This window comes from Neophocaena asiaeorientalis, unplaced genomic scaffold (genome assembly GCF_003031525.2).
Source record: "Neophocaena asiaeorientalis asiaeorientalis breed wild unplaced genomic scaffold, Neophocaena_asiaeorientalis_V1.1 scaffold438, whole genome shotgun sequence".
NCBI classification, from domain to species: Eukaryota; Metazoa; Chordata; class Mammalia; order Artiodactyla; family Phocoenidae; genus Neophocaena; species Neophocaena asiaeorientalis.
This window is the reverse complement of record NW_020173491.1, coordinates 392214-410833: the sequence shown is the minus strand read 5'-3', so window position 1 is coordinate 410833 and position 18620 is coordinate 392214. Positions and strand designations below refer to the sequence as shown.

General features: G+C 42.3%; 1 protein-coding gene across 1 annotated transcript in view; it reads right to left on the bottom strand.

Annotated features, from left to right (window-relative positions):
• Positions 1-375: 375 nt before the first annotated feature.
• LONP2 (lon peptidase 2, peroxisomal) overlaps positions 376-18620 on the bottom strand; it is a 98535-nt gene continuing 80290 nt past the window's right edge. Inside the window, exons 12-15 of the mRNA XM_024747473.1 lie at positions 13821-13963; positions 4817-5024; positions 4215-4405; positions 376-798 (exon numbers count right to left, since the gene is read on the bottom strand). Of these exons, the coding sequence (XP_024603241.1) occupies positions 577-798; positions 4215-4405; positions 4817-5024; positions 13821-13963 (764 nt within the window). The 3' untranslated portion in view covers positions 376-576. The remainder of the gene's footprint in view (positions 799-4214; positions 4406-4816; positions 5025-13820; positions 13964-18620) is intronic.

Genomic DNA, 18620 nt, shown 5'->3' with positions numbered 1-18620 from the left:
GTAGACCTCATCACAGAGTTTGCTTCACTTGAATGTTTTCCAAAAAGACTAATAGTTGGCTATTATTTTCACCTTTGCCCAGTTCCCCTTCTGATTGCTTTCAGGGGCCAATAAAGTCTACAGGTGAATCTGCTAAGGTAATGGTCTATACCAATGGTTCTTGACCTTGACTACACATCAGAATCATCTGGGTGGCCTAGTAAAGCAGATTGGGTCCCACCCCCAGAGTCTGATTCAAAAGGTCTGCTGGTGGGTTTTGAGAATTTACATGTCTAATAAGTTCTCAGGTAATACAGATGCTTCTGTTTGGAACCACAAGAGAACCACTGTTCCATAACTTTCCAGGGACAGTAATGAGCCCATTCAAGACAAGAATTCAATTCCGATTTAATCAATTTATTAAATTAACATTTCTGTAATAAACACTAGCCACCACTTGAGTCAGGTTTGTTACTGCTGAGATTAGGTTCGCAAATTAGGGACATTTTGCTTACCCCTGCTGGTGTGAATAAAATCATCCTGTCAGTACCTTTTGGCACTTTATAACTTAAAATTCTAAGAAGCTGAGATTTGGGCTTACAATTTGCTATTTAAGAGGCCAGGTCTGGTGCTGACAGTAAAGCCACCATCAAAAGCTGCGTTAAGAACTTCATCCAGGCAGGTTGCTGTGACAAAACTTAAATCCTGCCGGACATTGCCTGGGATTTCTTCAAGGTCTTTCTCATTCCTCTGAGGAATAATGACACGCTTCAATCCCGCTCTGTGTGCTGCCAGCACTTTGTCTTTAATTCCACCTACCTGTAAGGAGGGAAGAACGTTATTAAGGTTTATGATCATCCTCAGGCTGTGAAAGAAACCCTGACCCACCTTTCTTTCACTGCTATTTTAAAACATCCAAATCATCTTCCATTTCGCTACAGCATGAGCTAGGAAAGCCACTAAAAAGGTTAACAGTAAATTCTTTACATTTCAGTTAGTATTATAATAAATCCTTTTAATGGAAGATTCTAAATTTTTGACAGGTATGAGCACCTCTTCTGTCCGTGATTCTCTTTTATATTGTCAAGGTTAACATTTATATTCCTTTCTGTACTCACAACAGTCTTGTTAATAGGTTGATTCTGAAAAAGCATTACATTATTTTGACCATAAATACCATTCCTACAGAGCTTAGTTGCATGCCAGGATTATTTTCTTCTGTACAGGTTTAAAGCAATGACCCCTGTGCCGTGTGATGAAGAAAACATCTAGGCTCTTGTGGTGGTTTTAAAATATGTCTAAAATGGTCCCTTGAGAAGGTGGAGTCTAATTCCCCTCCCTTGAATGTGTGCCAGGCTTAGCGATTTACTTATGAGTGCGGTGGAAGTGATGCTGTGTGACTTTCAAGGTTAAGTTACAAAAAATAAGAGCTTCTGCCTGGATCTCTCTTGGATCTCTTGCCCTGCAGGTAGCTCAGGTAGCCCAGGTGTCTGAGGTCACCCCAGCAATCCGGCCAACCAGGACCAATCTGCAGTCACGTGAGTGAACCACAACAGAAGCAGCTGCCCCGCCCCAGTCAGCCTTCAGATGACTGACTGGTATATGACTACATGATGAGAGACCCTGGGCCACAAGAGCCCAGCTAAGCCTCTCTTGAGTTCCTGCCCCACAGAAACTAAGGATAATAACTGCCGTTTTGGGGTGGTGTGTATGAGTATTAGATAACAGACAGAAGTCTCAGTCACACCACCCGGGACACGCGACCCCTGGAGACAGCCCTCAGAAGCCTGCTCCCACCTGTGGCACCAGACTGGCTGGGCTCTAGACCTTTCTGCACAGTGGCCATCCTACCACACTGTCACTCTCTTGCCAGGCTTTTCCTTTATGCTGCTGAACTACACTTTCAATGTAACTTCTTCAGAAAGAGTGTGAGATAAACGGATTCCCTGCACGTATGGAAATGTCTACCTTGCATTCACATTTGGTTGACGGTAAGGCTGTGTATACAAGACGATTTAAACCCATTTTCCCTCAGAGTCTTGAAGGTGCTGTGTATCTAGGGTCACGGATGAGAAAGCTTTTACCTCCATGATCTGAAAAGTCATGAGGATGCAATCCTTTTTCCTAGTTGGTACAGGCCCTTTCAATCTGAACATAGCCTTAAATTCTAGGAAATGCTCCATTATTTCCTTGACAATTTGTTCTCTTCTATTTTCTCTGTTTAGTTAGATGTTGGATTTGTCAGACTGTTTTTTCTATTATTTTTTTCTGAATAGTTCATCGACCAATTCCTAAAACCATTCTTTTAAATTCAAGAGCTTTGTCTTATCCTCTGTTCTTGAATTACGTTTTCTCCAGACTTACCAGGTCTTTCTCTTAAATGCTGCTGCTTTTCTCCATGTCTCCCATAATAGTTTAAAACTGAAGGCTTACTCAGAGCTGCTGTGGCTTCGCCTCTGCTGGGGGTAGGGAAGCCTTTATCTGCGTGCAATTTGCACTGAGTGCAGGGGACCTAGTGGAAGAACCATTTGTTCTATGGAGATTTCAACGAATCCCCTGGTTTTCATTTCCCACCCCCTTCCTTTTCTCCTGGTCTGAACCTTCTGGCTCTGAGCCAGTGCTTTTCAACAGATTCCTGCTGGGAAGACTGTCTCCACCTCCAATTCTGTTACATCAGCTGGGGACACTTCTATCTTCTAGAAGTTGGCTGAACTATCAGCTGATGGCTCCCCACTCATTTTTTTTTTTAACATCTTTATTGGAGTGTAATTGCTTTACAATGGTGTGTCCCCCCTCATTTAAAAAAAAATATTTTTCATTTATTTATTTTTGGCTGCGTTGGGTCTTCGTTGCTGTGCGCGGGCTTTCTCTAGTTGCAGCGAGCGGGGGCTGCTCTTCATTGCGGTGCGCAGGCTTCTCATTGCGGTGGCTTCTCTTGTTACGGAGCACGGGCTCTAGGTGCGCGGGCTTCAGTAGTTGTGGCACGCAGGCTCAGTAGTTGTGGCTCTTGGGCTCTAGAGCACAGGCTCAGTAGTTGTGGTGCACAGGCTTAGCTGCTCTGCAGCATGTGGGATCTTCCCAGACCAGGACTCAAACCCGTGTCCCGTGCGTTGGCAGGCGGATTCCTAACCACTGTGCCACGGGGGAAGTCCTTCCCCCCTCATTTTTGACTGTTATAATTTATTCCCTTTATTCCTTGCTTAGCTTACCATTTTGAACTAGGAAACTAAAGAGTTTATGGTCAGTAAAGCACTTGCTCATTTCCTTTTAGTAGTACAGCTCGTATCAACCACTACTGTCACTAGAAATGCAGTAGTTCTGGGGTAAGGTAAAGAAAAGAGATCGACATTCCTATCGAGTATAGATATACAGTTATAGTAAATAAAGTTTAGAATATGACTTTCTGGTTGAATTAAATTTAAAAAATCAGGGAACTGAGAGCATTTTTTGTGATCCTAATTGGTGAGATTCTATGACCTACTTTCACCATTACCTCATAAAATAAAGGCGTTCTCATAATAAAGAACATTCCTTTTTTTCTCATTTTGCTATTGAACCCACCAAAACTTTATTGTAGTCTGGTACTGCTAACTAATGACTTAAACCTCTAAATGATCTCTCAAGTTCTATGCATTTTTCAGTGTTTTTATAAGTAGTTATGATATAGGCTGGAGCCCTAAAGCCTCATATGTACAGAACGTTTTCAAAATTTAGCAATTAGGCATGGTTAGTCTTTACTACAATTTCCATTTTATACTACTTCTTTTCTATATATTTTTTTATCAATCTATCAATTACAGTAATCTAAGTTATCTATAGGCAGACAGGAGGTCTCACAGGAATTCCAAAAGGTGAGAATTGGGCTTAAAGTTTAAAAATAGCTACCATCCTATTTTACACACATGCCATATATTTAACAATTCATTAACTAGAATAAAGCCTCAAATCTTCACCTGAACAGCTGATATTTCTGGTGACCAGACTGATATTTTTTTCTGTAAGCAAGTCTTCTTTTTTAGTAGAGGGGAAAACATGGGGAAAATTGTCAGTTTTTCCTTTATTTGATCAAAATTTTAAAATCTGAATTACAGATATAAAAATTTAATATGTGTTTAAAACTAAGCTATTCATAGGAAGAAGGCAAACCACTATTAATTTAGATTTTAAAATACTATTAATAAAAATTTTAAATTAAAAAAATTAAAAACCATATAAATAGGTTTCTTCATACATACTGGAAGAACAAGACCTCGCAGTGTGATTTCACCAGTCATGGCTACATCTGAACACACCAGCCGCCCACTAAAAAGTGAGGCGAGACAGGTTGCTATGGTAACTCCAGCAGATGGTCCATCTTTTGTGACAGCTCCAGCTGGGAAGTGCAGATGGATGTCTGTGTTCTCAAGAAGATCAAAACTTCCAGAAGCTTTAAAAAAGGAAAAAAGGATTTTGATGTAGAAAAATTAAACCTGTTTTCTTTTTCTCCGAAAAAAGAAAATCAAAGAGATAAAAATGAATGTTTCGGGTAAACAGATCCTTCAAAATATTAATGGGCAGTATAAGTAAAGTGGGGGTCTGGAAGAACAGCTTCATTCTATTCCAAGTAGCAGGAAAAACAAAACAAACCCTTGGAGTCGGTTTCCAGCTCAGGTTCCAGTCAAACAGTCCTCAACTGGGAACTAGAATTTCCACAGGAATTCAAAAGCAAAGGTCTGTGCTTTAAGGGGTAACTGGATCTGTCTCTGAACTGTGGGATGCCTCCTGGGTCAGGATCCCAAGGCTCTCCTTTGCCTGCAGCTGCACCCCCCGCCCCTACTCCCTGGGGTGGGTCGCTCACCATTGGTCAGATGGTATTTCTTGGCGTTGCTGCGGAGCCAGCTGATAGCCAGGTGGGCAGACTCCTTCATGACGTCCCCCAACTGGCCAGTCAGAGTTAACTGGCCTTCGCCATCCATCCGACTCGCCTCCACGAACATGATTTCCCCACCTAAGGGAGTCCAAGCCAAACCGATCGCCACTCCTGGTTGACTCAGACGCTCAGACACCTTGAGAGAAAGAAGGAAAATGATCGGTAAGGCCAACAAGAGCCGAATTCTTTTCAGGCTGACCTAATCACAAGCGCTGGCTCTTCCTCAGAGGGCTTAAGCTTAAGCTGCACCTCAAAGTACTTACTACTGCACGTGACTTGGAGTCACACAGGGCTTTTTTGCCAAGAGAGACTTTGGCATTTATCAGAAACAATTTTACCTTAAAGTATGCGTGAGTGACTTTTGATACTTAAGCACCACATCTAGTTACACATGCCCTAATTTTCAGGAACAAACGCAATCGTTTTATCTATCTCAATGCTTTTATTAGGCTGCATATTTAAAAACACTACAGCACCGAACTTCATTTTAGGCAATCATGAATTTGCTTCTGGAAGTAGAAACGCTCTTTTCAATGTACTTTTGAGAAGTGTTAGCTCCAGAGGCCAAGGTATATATTAAAACCCCTGGATCTTACCTCCCTGCCACTCATCTTTATTGCCGCGGAGGCACTGTAAAATGCTACTTCACTGTGTCCTGGATCCTTTCTGTGTGCTCGGAGGCCCACTGTGCTGCCTCACTTCCATATTAAACTGACTGTGTCACTCACTGGTGATTACAGGCCAAACAGGTTAACACATCCAAGTTATGAAAACATATCAAAAGTAACAGCCGAAAAACAGTTATGTTAACTTTTATCGCACATTCTGAGCCTCCAAATTTCTTATCGTAATAGAAGTTACCCATGTTAGAGGAACTGGGCACAATATGTCAACCCAGCACTGATGCCATCATGAGATTTTTCCACCGAGAGGTAACTTTCTCACTACAGAGCAGGAGAGTCTATAGCCTGAGTTTCTGGTTAAAGGGCTGGGTGGCTGATGCTTGCTTTTCCAAGGGGCTTAGATGCTGAAAATCCTGATTTTAAATGGACGTTTGACATCCATTGAAGCTACTGGGCACTTATTTTTAGTAGTAAACATAAAAACCTATTTTTAAAGTTGGTTTTATATTTAAAATTTTAATTTTATATTTAATGATACGTTAGAGACTGGAAAGGCCAGGCTGCATCGCCGGCTGAGCTGACACTGTGCACCATGGATTTCACCTTCCCTCAGCTTTGCATTTGCCCTGTTTTGTATCTATTTGAGGAAAAAGACGCAAAAGATCAATATGCAAAAGATCAGTACTATTTAAGGAAAACACAGAAACAATTATTTATAAAAGTGTTCACAAGGCTTGTTCTTGCTAATATAAAATCAATTCTCTATACCTGAACAACATCTACTTTGGGTGGGAACTTGTCAGGGGTTCCTGTTTTTACTGCATGGCTCTTTTCTAGGACTGACTGAACCAGTCCTAAAGAATTATCCTCAATATACTGAATCCTGTGCTAATTTAACAGAAAAAGCCATATAGCACAACTTCATTAGCTATAATGAGAACAATCCCTTTTAACAGCTAAATCCTCAAAACTCATTTTGTCAGAATAATACCAAACATGTCCCCAAAGAATCAGAAGTAGGATTCATGTTGATTACCACACTGCTTCAAGAAACCAAGCCAGTTTCCAACACTCTCCATCTGCCAGTGCTCTGGGTAAAAGTAACTGGTCCATTGTTCATTGAAAGGACAGGGGGTAGATAAGTACACGTGACCAAACCAAAACCATCCAGGCTCGTAACCGCTTTATTCTAACTTGACGGTAGGTGCTGAAATATTAACCTGAAGATGGGACCAGTGACGAATCTGTGTAACTCAACAACAACATACACGGGTGGGAGAACTGAGGGCAGGAGTTACTATCAAACCTAGAGTCTCGTGATGAGGCTAATAGCAGTTATCTAAGAAGTAACCAATCTGTAATTCTTAGACTTGGAGTCATATTCTTCAAAGCCATGTGTTCTGAAATTGTAACAATTCTCTTAACAACCAAGCATCCAGTTTCTACGTATTTTTCCCTCGGAAATAATGAGTGCAAGTAAATATGAGTTTAAAAGATAAGATATATGCTCTTTCTTGCTCCCGCATGCAGTTTCCCAGCCATCTTAAACCCTTTATACAGAACAATTTGTATTTTATAGACTTCCCTAACAAGTGATTCAATACAATAATTTCAAAACTATGTTTATCTACTGGTACTTTCCTACCAGTTTCTAATTCCATTACTGGTTTGTGGAATCATCAATTGTATTAGCCAAGACAGGCCTAGGCTTGATGCTTAGAACGTTTTTCCCTCTAAATGTCAGAGTGGAGCAGGAGTTTCTCAAGTTCACTTCTGTCATTCAATTTCCCTTGAAACTGGTGCTTCAAGTTTCCTTTATCTGTTAACCAAATCTTGTTCAAAGAAATGGTCATTTTCTTCTGTAATAATTCTATCAATCATGTAAATATGCAGACTGAGGAAGTGTTTAAAATACTTAATGAAAAACCTAATTAATAACAGGATATGTCTTATTAAGTATGACTGCATTCTGAACACTTCAATGATAGCAGTGTTTAAGGAGCATTTGAGCATCTAATCATTGCCAATTTCACACTGTTCTTTCCTCTCGATTAACTTAAAATAGTGATATTTAGTGATATCTGACTGAAACAGTAAATACGTACAACTCTTTGTGACCCTTCCAAACCTAGACCAACACTTACAGTTTTAATACCTTGTTATTTACTGCTGCAGCCGTCAGAGGGACTAAGAGTTTTACCTTCATCCAATGGTGCTTTACTGGCACCGGGAGCCTGGCCCCATCATGGATCACAGGGATGTCAAGTGAAAACCTCAGAGCGGTGACAGACTACCTACCTAACCACATCAGATAAGGGGCCACTTACCCCCCAGCATGGGGAGTGCAACAAGACCATCTAGCCAGTGCCTGTATCTACAGAGAGCCCTGCAGAGGCAAGGGTCCATGTCTGCGGAGTTGGGACAGGTGTCACAGGAGAGACTGAGCGGTCTTAAAATCTGCTGGGCAGAAAAAGGCCAGGAAGCCTTTTCACAGCAGAGAGGCCAGCAGGTGCCAAGGACTCAAGACAGGAATAATATTGTGGGCCTTCTCACCAGGGACAGGCACAGTGCCTCGCAAAACCTGAGCTGTCAGATGGCTGCGGTATGTGTGCAGGTTCGTGCCTCAGTAACGCTTACACCACACGTTGGTTTGTTTTCTATAGCTTGCACGGCATTTTTTATGCTCCCGCCAGAGTTGTCACCACGGCGGCTCTCCATCTGCCAACTTCTTTAAAGTCTCTGTAGGAATATTTGATTTTTCCAGTTGTGAACTTGTTTGCTTTGGAGGGGTGCCGGGGTCAGCCACCGTCACCTTGGGAAGCTGCGCGACACGGCCCCGGTCTGGCGCAGCACCGGCGCCGCTGAGAGCCAGCTGCTTGCAGGCCCTTCCAGTAAGGCCTTTCCTTGGTACAACTGGCTGGTGGTGGGCCAGGCTGAGTGCAGCATCGCTGCTGTCCTAACAGGGGCGTGGGGCACAGCAGGTCTGAATGGAGAGGGAGGAAGAAGGAATTTACTACCATGACTCTTTGGGCATTTCGTTAGTGTTTATACACTTTGCTCATTTCTAGCACCTGCTTTTATCTGTCTGCAAGGCAAGCACTCTGATGGAATCTCCTGGAATTCACCTGTGGATGCATTCTATTCAGGACGTTTTTTAAAACCTGCATGTCTAGTCTCTTCTTCCCTTTATTACTATTTTTTCTAAGGGCAGTGACCTTTGCATAAGAACTTTTTGTCCACCACTGAGGCTTTCATACAAACTATGAATGGAGTCAGGAATACTCAGATGACACATTCTCAGGATTAGCAGACGACAAAACATAGACGCTCGTGGCTTGGATGACTGGTTTTCTGAGGCTGAAAATCAAATTTATCCTGGAAAGACTAGAGTTTATGTGTTTTTCTGATTGTGTCACCACATTTGTAGTCTATGAGATTGATTGTTACCCCCAGAGATATATAGGAACTCTGTATGTTGGGTGTTTTTTTTGGGGGGGTGTCAACTGCAGGATTGTATTATATTTATATAATGTATCTAATTATGTATATATATCTAATATGCAGATAATATATATGTGTGTGTGTATATATGTATCTCATAATGTGGAGGCTTCTCCTGGCTTCACTAGGATGAAAATGAAAATTATAAGATTCTCATCTCCCCCCAAAGAGGTTCATGTAATCAGTAAAAGTAACTGCAACCAAGTTTACCATTATTAATGGCAATCTCATAACTGACCAGATCAAATGAGACTCAGTAGCTGCGTCCTTCCTAAGCCCTCCATACCGGGACCCGGGCCTGCCTCTGAGGAGGTGTTCTGAGAAGCAGTCGGGGAGAATGAAGTCTCGGCGGCCCCAGACACCGGCACCCACCCTACCCTCTCCCACTCTCTCTCATAATGCAGGGAGATCTGTTATTTTCTAAAAGTGGGTGTTTAACTGATCTTTCTTCTTTAGGAAACTTTATTGTATTTGAAAAGGTGACTTATGCTACTATTCCTAAATATGAAATCTAGACAAAGTTTCAGGAACTCATTTTTCAACCTGTTGAGAGAATTCTAAACGGACATAACACCAGTAAAAGTGTGCCTTCTTATCCTTCTTCCTGTTTGTTTGCTAGGTCAGTAACATTTTTTTTTTTTTTTTTTTTTTTTTTTTGGTACGCGGGCCTCTCACTGTTGTGGCCTCTCCTGTTGCGGAGCACAGGCTCCGGACGCGCAGGCTCAGCGGCCATGGCGCACGGGCCCAGCCGCTCTGCGGCATGTGGGATCTTCCCTGACTGGGGCACGAACCCGTGTCCCCTGCATCGGCAGGCGGACTCTCAACCACTGCGCCACCAGGGAAGCCCTTTTTTTTTTTTTTTTTTTTTAGTAACATTTTTGGTACTAATGTATTTTTGCAGACTCATCTTCAATGAAAATAAAGCACAGTAAGGGGTGGTATAGGTTATTAAAGCAAATATAAAATTAGGGTTATAATAAAAATAATAGGGACTTTTACTTTTGTGACTGGGCATAGGTCTATTTGTTTTAAGGGTGTATGGTGGTTGCAGGAACCAGTATTTGTTTGTTTTTTTAGAATGTACGGGGCACTACGGTGGGTGCCTTACATACATTAACTCACCAAATTCTAAAAACTATCTATATATAATCCCCCCATGCATCGGATGACGCCAGCACGGCCGAGGAGGCGGGGTTCATCACGCTGAGTGGCGTGCCTCTTCCTCCTAACCCCCGCTTATGGCAGCCGGCTTCCCATCTTCATTCTCTGCTCACTGCCTTCTATAGTCAAACCCACTCTCTCCTTCCTGGCCACCCTGAGTCCCGCCATCACCCTGGGTTTCTTCAGGGAGTACCTGAGACCCGTGCAAGCTGGCTTCTCTGTCTCTAAGCACGCCCTTAACTCCAAAACCACGCTTCTCACCCTCACCCAGCCCCCCTTTTCCCGGTCCTTATTGCCAACAGAAGCCATACGACCTTTGAAATCTGAATTTAACCACCCCCTTCCCTGACCGCCACTTTTTCATCCTTCTAGGTCACTTGTACTCCAGACCATCAACTCTACCTCCTTCACATTATACACCAGCTCTGTCCCAGCTTTACTGCTCTCCTTGTGCACGAATACGCCTCTGTTCCAGCGTTATCATCTTTTCCGTGTAATTACTCAACACTCTCAGCCTCCTTTCTCCATCATACCTGCCACAGGGGACCCTCATCACAGACCAGCTCTTCCTTCACACCGGGGACCCCACTGCGCCGCACTACCCCAAAGACTCTGCTCCTGTGGTACCTCCTCTCTCTCCAGCAACCTCAGTCTGACTCTCTCTACTGCACTATTCTGACCAGCAAACAGGCTGCCATTTGTAACCACTCTCCCTCTGACCTCCATCCTCCCTTCTAGCCACCTCACTTCTCTGCAGTTGTTCACAGCCAAGCTTCTGAAAGAGCTGCCTACAAACTACTTCTACTTCCCCACCTTCCATTCCCTCTTCAACACACTCCCATCACTCCTTGTGAACCCACTCTGTCAAGGTCACCTACAACCTCCATACTGTAGAATCCGGTACACAGACAGCAAACACATCTGCATGTTCCCCCTTCTTGAGACAGTCTCTGCCTTTGTTTTCATGGCGGCACAACATCCTTGTTTTGCTCTTACCTGACTGCCTGTTCCTTCTTAGTTTCTCTCTGTCTGTTTTGAGGGCTCCTCTTCCCCTACGTGACCCTAACTGTTCAGGGCCTGCTCCTAGGCTCCCTGCTCTTTACTCCGTATCCTTTTCCTTTGGTGATCTCAACATTCCCAGGACTTTAAAAATCCTCTGTTTTCTAACAACTCTATAATTTATATCTCCCATTCCAAAACAGAGTACTATAGTTGGTAAGAATAAAAATGAAAATCTGAGGTAGAGCAGGTACGCCTTTTTGTTAAAACTGCTGTACTTCAAGCAATTCTCTTTTAGCAGGAAAGGGCAGGAATTAGCTTGGCTGCAGGGTATTATAGGAGAGTGGAAAGAATACTGGACTTGAGTTGGCTGATCTGAGTTTAAAGAATGGCCTCACTAATTGCAACTTATGTGAATTTGCATGATTCATTTAATTTCCTTAAGCTCTTTCCCTGTGTGTAAAATGGACGACCCCTAGCACAGTGATGGACCTTGTGGACAACAAAGAAATGTTCCATAAATCTTAATTTCATGGATGCGAAAAGCTGTGGTTACATAATTTGGGGCTGATGGTCATTAGACCACTAAAGGTAGAGAAAGAAACCCCTGGCTCCAGGGTAAATTCTCTCAACTGTGGAAAATATGAACAAAATGTTCCAAACTCCCAGATACCAGACCTTCTATTCTAAGATGCTATTTATAGAAGGGAAAATGGCTACTGGATTCATACTGGTCAAAGTGTTCATATGTAATAGTTCAGATGCTACAAAGAAAATAAAATAGTTTTTGCAGTGATATCAAACAGAGCTATTAAGCAGTGTTTATAAAATTTCTCTTTTCTGTCCTTGGGCTCTTTCTCTGCCAAAGCTCCAAGAATGTCAGCAATGCTTCCAAACCTAACAGGAGCAGTCATGGTTGGGAGAGAAGGGTCTATGCAACAGAAACATGCATCCATCTTTTGTTTTTATCAACTGCTCTGGTGTAAATTCCCAAAGAATGGCTGGCATGTACTGTTCTGGAAAGCCAAGAGAAAAGAGCCTGCCGGACATGCAGGAGCAGAACCTGTTTCTACTGTCACTCACAGATTCACTGGGTTCACTCGGAACAGGAAAGCAGCTTTGGCCCGCGTTCTCAACCAAAACAAGTTTTGCTCCACTTCAAAATTTAAATCCATCCACAGTATCTTTTTTTTTTTTAAATTTATTTATTCATTTATTTATTTTTGGCTGTGTTGGGTCTTCGTTTCTGTGCGAGGGCTTTCTCTAGTTGTGGCAAGCGGGGGCCACTCCTCATCGCGGTGCGCGGGCCTCTCACTGTCGCGGCCTCTCTTGCTGCGGAGCACAGGCTCCAGACGCGCAGAGCTCAGTATTTGTAGCTCACGGGCCCAGCTGCTCCGTGGCACGTGGGATCTTCCCAGACCAGGGCTTGAACCCGTGTCCCCTGCATTGGCAGGCAGACTCTCAACCACTGCGCCACCAGGGAAGCCCCACAGTATCTTAAAAATTCAAATAACCAAAATAATGTTTCTGATTCTATCGTTCAGGACCAGGTTTACTGCCAACAGTAAACGCGTTCTATTCTTGTAGCTGAGAGCTTTGCAGAACTAAATGACTAGCTCAGAGTTTAGGAAAATAAACAAGATGGGTTTGGGGGCTACTTCTCCGCTTCTCAGTTTTAAGACTTGAGGAAAATCATGTTTACTGGTAGTGATTTCAAATGCTGGATGGAGAGATTATCTTCTGCATAATTCACCAGATATACCTTCTGAAAATCTTTTTTCCTTTACACAGACAAGGTGATAGTAAAGCTTCTGAAGAAAGATGCTAATAAGTTCAGTAGTAAAATACATACTCTTTCTAGTAAATGCCCCAGGAAAGCTCATATAAGCATCCTATAAAATATATCACAATACCTCAGCAGTCACAGCTTCCCTTGGTGATCTCAACATTCCCAGGACTTTAAAAATCCTCTATTTTCTAACAACCCTATAATTTATATCTCCCATTCCAAAACAGAGTACTATAGTTGGTAAGAATAGACCAACACCTATTTCTATCCAGCTCCCTTGACTCGGTCCTGCTCTCAAGGCCTTTATGGCTCCGCGTTCCGCTATGAGGGAGAATTACGGGAGAGAGATGGAAATAGGGCTGGGCTTGCGTGTCGGTTTAACTCAAAAGGCACTAGTAATAACAATGAAAGAACAAATCCTGAAAGATGCCATCTGGTCTGCACTAGAGGAGCATGAAGCTAAAGCCAGGCTCATGGCTTCAGGTATTCTGTACTGGGTTGTTTCCCTCCCTCCTCCAAGTCTTTGATAGCACAAAGAAATACTTAATTAAAGCACATACAATAGGAATATACAGTTTCTAAGGAGGAAAGTCAGAGACACTGTTCTTAAAATGAAACTGGATGCGAAGAATAAGATCAGACTGGGTTTCCAAAAGAGGATCTGGCCAGGGTCTCTGGTGCTCTGCAAAAGCCACATTATCACATTAAGCACCAAAATTTAATACCACAGAGAACATAAGTTTCCAATCTTAAGACAAAATTCAGCCTCCCCAAATACCCAAATCTACTTCTCCCCCAATCTATTAGGCAACCAACAGAGTAAACTGGTGGGTATCAACAAAGGAACGAGAATGATCACCTCCATTTCATACATCGGGGGCCCAAGGATATCTTTCAGAGCGTGGAAGTCAATCAAAATTGGCATTTCAGGTGGTAGGGCCAAGTCGGTAGTGTCATTGATAGATTCAGGTTTTGTATCTTCTACGATGTGTTCTCTGTAACCTAAGAGAGAAAATTTTATTTAAGAATTCTCAGAGATTTGCAGGTATGAAAATTCATTAGCAGTAAATATCAAACAGAAGCTCAGTGGACTTCCAACCGTTCAGTCACCTTTATACCTTTATTAAGGCACAAAAATTCACCGTGTGTACCTGTGGTACGCAACAGAAGAATTAGTCTTTCAAGAGCCCCCAAGGGGTGACACAATGCACTGCCCTGTTCATTTACTTTCACTTGTTTGTCCTCCATCTTCCCCCATTAAAGTGTAAGCCCCAGGAGGGCAGCAACCTTGCCTGTCTTCTTTTCAACCATTATATTAAGCCAAGAGCAATGCCTGGCACTGTTCAACTGATGGCCTTTAGAGGCCAGATACTCAAGTGTCAGATGCAATAGATTACCTTGTACAATTCTCTGTGAAATCAACACAACTCAAACTGTTCAATTCCCTCCTCAGAGGAGTTGCATCAGGTGTCCCATTTCCTGACAGCCAACGTGAACTTGGAAATGACAGAACCCCTAGAAGCAATGCCTCTTGTGTAAACATATAGCTCAACTCCAAGATTATTATTTTCCAATAAAAACGAATATAATTGTCATCACCAGGGTAAGATAATATGAAGCCTGGCTTGAAATCCCTATAATAATGGACTATTTCCTTTACCTGCCTAAGAGCCCTGGCTGCTGACATCTTGTTGAAGGACTGACTCATTCTGGTTGAGATCAGACAACTAGGGAGCAGGAACCAACTGCCCTAGGACCACCGTTTCTACTGGTCTTTGTAATTCCAATCTGAATAAAGAAAAATGTTACTTCAGTCTATAGCCAGAAACCTAAAATAAGTAGAGGTTTAAAAATGTAGGAAAGGGCTTCCCTGGTGGCTCAGTGGTTGAGAGTCCGCCTGCCGATGCTAGGGGACGCGGGTTCGTGCCCCAGTCCGGGAAGATCCCACATGCCGCGGAGTGGCTGGGCCCGTGAGCCATGGCCGCTGAGCCTGCACCTCCAGAGCCTGTGCTCCGCAACGGGAGAGGCCACAACAGTGAGAGGCCCGCGTACCGCAAAATAAATAAATAAATAAATAAATGTAGGAAATATCTGGCTCTATTCATCTGGCTCTATTCATGCTTTTCTTTTCTTTTTGTTTTACCATAATTCTTCTAGTTCTTGTACTACCTCACAAAGTGCTTTAAAATATTTTTCTTTCATTGCTTTCTTTACATACACCCTTCCTTCTGGAAATGATTACTGTATACATTAATATACAACACATAATAATTACAAAGTCACCTAAACATTGTATGTCCACCTATATTTATTCTAGCTTTGCTATGATTCTTCTATTCTGATATCATGAAGTTAAAGGAATTGCTTTTCGCTAACTCCTTTCTTTTCCAAAGTGATTACTGAATATGTTAAATCATATTAGACCTTAATTTTAGATTCCAATGATAACTGGACACATCCTGGGGTGTCCCCAAATGATCCCCGTGTCTCACGGCCTTGCTGTGACCTTCAGGGAAAGGGTTCTCTTGGCCTACTCTCTTGCTGGACCACAAGTCCTACTCTCTTGCTGGATCACAAGTGAAAACAGACAACAGTTCAGACTTTTTGCCACTTGCTGGCTATTTGACTTTATGCAAAACATTAAACCTCTCACTACCTATCTCTGCAGGATTCTTGTGAGAATTAAAGAGAAAACCCTTTGCAGACTGCAAAGTGTAATACACACACTGTATCCTAAGTGTGGGTCTTGAGTTATACACAATCTCATAGTCATACCTCTGTAATGTCACTTGATCTTTCTATGTTTGGCTCAACCAGATTCTAGGAAGTCTTCCCTGATCTTTGCAACTTCTTACAGCACTTACTTATCTGTTTCACTAAACTGAGCAATTCCTGGGTTACTCAGTCGCGTGCAGGAGATCTTCTGCCTGCTGCTCTGTTTGCAGCAACATCAGTGACCAACGGTGGGGAGGCACTTAAACCATCAGTTTAGCTACACGTAGATCTCAGAGCGGAACAGAAAGTGTCATTGCTTAATTAAGATTAATGCACAGAGAAAAAGCGCAATACTGTCTACGGTTACCGTACACTAAAAATGAAGGGCTCTGAAACTCTAGCCAATGCGTAGAAGAGGCTGTGACTTTCTTTAGCCTGTTGTGTTTTGTGACGGGCTTTTCTGAGATCTAATTACTGTTGCCAGCCTGGAATTCACTATCACAGGAGGAAGTAAAGCTGGATGGGTGAAAGCCAATCCACAATTATGTAACCGCTGCTTTGGGATATCCCATCCCTTTCCAAGTGGAGGAGTGAATTCAGTGCTTTGAGTACTGAGGGGCTGGGGGTGTGGAGAGCTACTTCTAATGCATCTAGACCTTACAATGCAAAAGACGGCCATTCACTCCAGGCTCTAGGCACAGCAGCTGGGTGATGAAAACTGCAATAAACTTAGAACTAATCTGTGCTTCAAAATGTTCCATCGTGGAGCACAAGCCTAGAGAACTAAAGCTCATGTCAAGAAAATGGTGCCAGCTAATCAGGAAAGACAGGCTGGCACTGGATTTTAAGAACCATCCACTGCACCTTGGGTAACACAAAGCGAGAGCAAGAGAGTGCTGGATCTTCAGAGAATACATGCTCTGATTCCTCATTAAACATCATCTCGCCAACATGCCACTCAAGGAATGAGGCCCAGGTTAGAGCTGAACCCTGAGGCCTCGCACACGCTTTCAGTACTCAGCTCTAGTGCCACGTTCTCCGTAGTCAGAAGGGATTGGCACCAAGAGAAGATAGTGGCAGAATCTCTGGGCCTCATTACGGGCCTTGCCCCAGATCATAACATTCACGCCAGGTGGACTTTTTAAGGCAAGGCAAACAAAAACAATAAAAAAAAGTTCAACCTCCCTATAGGACATGGACCCTGTCCCACAAATCCTTCCTGTTGGAACTGCACAGTTAACGTTCTTCTTCTATGCCCTTATCTTGGGCTAAAACAGTGGTTCTTAACAAATGGGTAATAGGCACATGAAAAAATGATTATTTCACCAAGAAGCAAAGAAGTTTAAATTATAAAAACAAGATACAATTTCTGGTTACAAAATTAAAGTAACCAGTAAAGAAGTTTTAAGAAATGACAAAGTTCAATGGAAAAGAGAGTGGAGAGATCTTCTCAAATACTATTGCTTATGAAAATATAAATTGATTCAATCTTTCTGGAAAGCCATTTGTCAATATACTGAAAGCCTCCTAAATAGTCATAATCTCACACCCAGTGATTCTATTGGGTTGGCCAAAAAGTTCCTTCGGCTTTTAAGTAAAAATAAAAGACACATTTTTCATTTTCACCAAGAATTTTATTAAACGACGTATTCACCGTTTTGTTCCACTACCTTCTGCCATTTTTCAGGCAACATCATAATTCCATCTTCCCAAAACATTTTATCTTTTTGAGCAAAGAACTGTTCCAGGTGCCTTTTACAGTCTTCCAGGGAACTGAAGTTTTTTCCATTACGAGGATTTTGTACAGACTGAAATAAATGGAAATCCGAAGGTGTTATGTCTGGTGAATATGGTGGATGAATCAGAACTTCCCAGCCAAGCTGTAACAGTTTTTGCCTGGTCATGAAAGAAACATGTGGTCTTGCGTTATCCTGATGGAAGATTATGCGTTTTCTGTTGACTAATTCCAGACACTTTTCTTCAAGTGCTGCTTTCAGTTGGTCTAACTGGGAGCAGTGCTTGCTGGAATTAATCTTTTGGTTTTCTGGAAGGAGCTCATAATAGAGGACTCCCTTCCAATCCCACCATATACACAGCATCACCTTCTTTGAAGACCAGTCTTGGTGTGGTTGGTGGTGGCTCATTTCATTTGCCCCACGATCTCTTCTGTTCCACATTATTGTACAGTATCCACTTTCATCACCCATCACAATTTGTTTTAAAAATGGAACATTTCATTACGTTTAAGTAGAGAATCGCATGAGGAAATACGGTCGAGAAGGTTTTTTTTGCTTAACTTACATAGAACCCAAACATAAAAGCAATTAACATAACCAAGCTGGTGCAAATGATTTTCAACACTTGATTTGGATTTTGAGTATACTGGCTACCTCCCACGTGGTATAACATTGACTGCTCTCAATTAATGTCTTGATTTCATCGCTATCAACTTCAACTGGTCTACCCGACCATGGAGCATCGTCCAGTGAGAAATCTCCAGCATGAAACTTCACAAACCTCTTTTGATACGTTTGATCAGTCACAGCACCTTCTCCATACACTGCACAAATCTTTTTTTGCATTTCAGTTGTGCTTTTACCTTTCTTGAAATAATAAAGCATAATGTGCCAAAACTGTTGCTTTTCTTCTTCCATTTTCAATATTAAAGTGGCTACACAAAAATTCACCAGTTTTGATAAGCTTTTTTTAAAAATGCACACTGATATGACAGTTGTCACAATACAGTCTAACAAAATTGCTTTGAATGAAGTTAAAGACAACTCAGCGCTACTAGAAGCATCTTACAGAAAATACCAAATGAACTTTTTGGCCAATCCAATATTTTGAAGGAACCTATCCTTAAGGGCATAACCAAAAGTGTAGACAAATGTCTAGACCACAAATATACTCACTGAAGCACTATCTGTAACAGCAAAAATTAGAT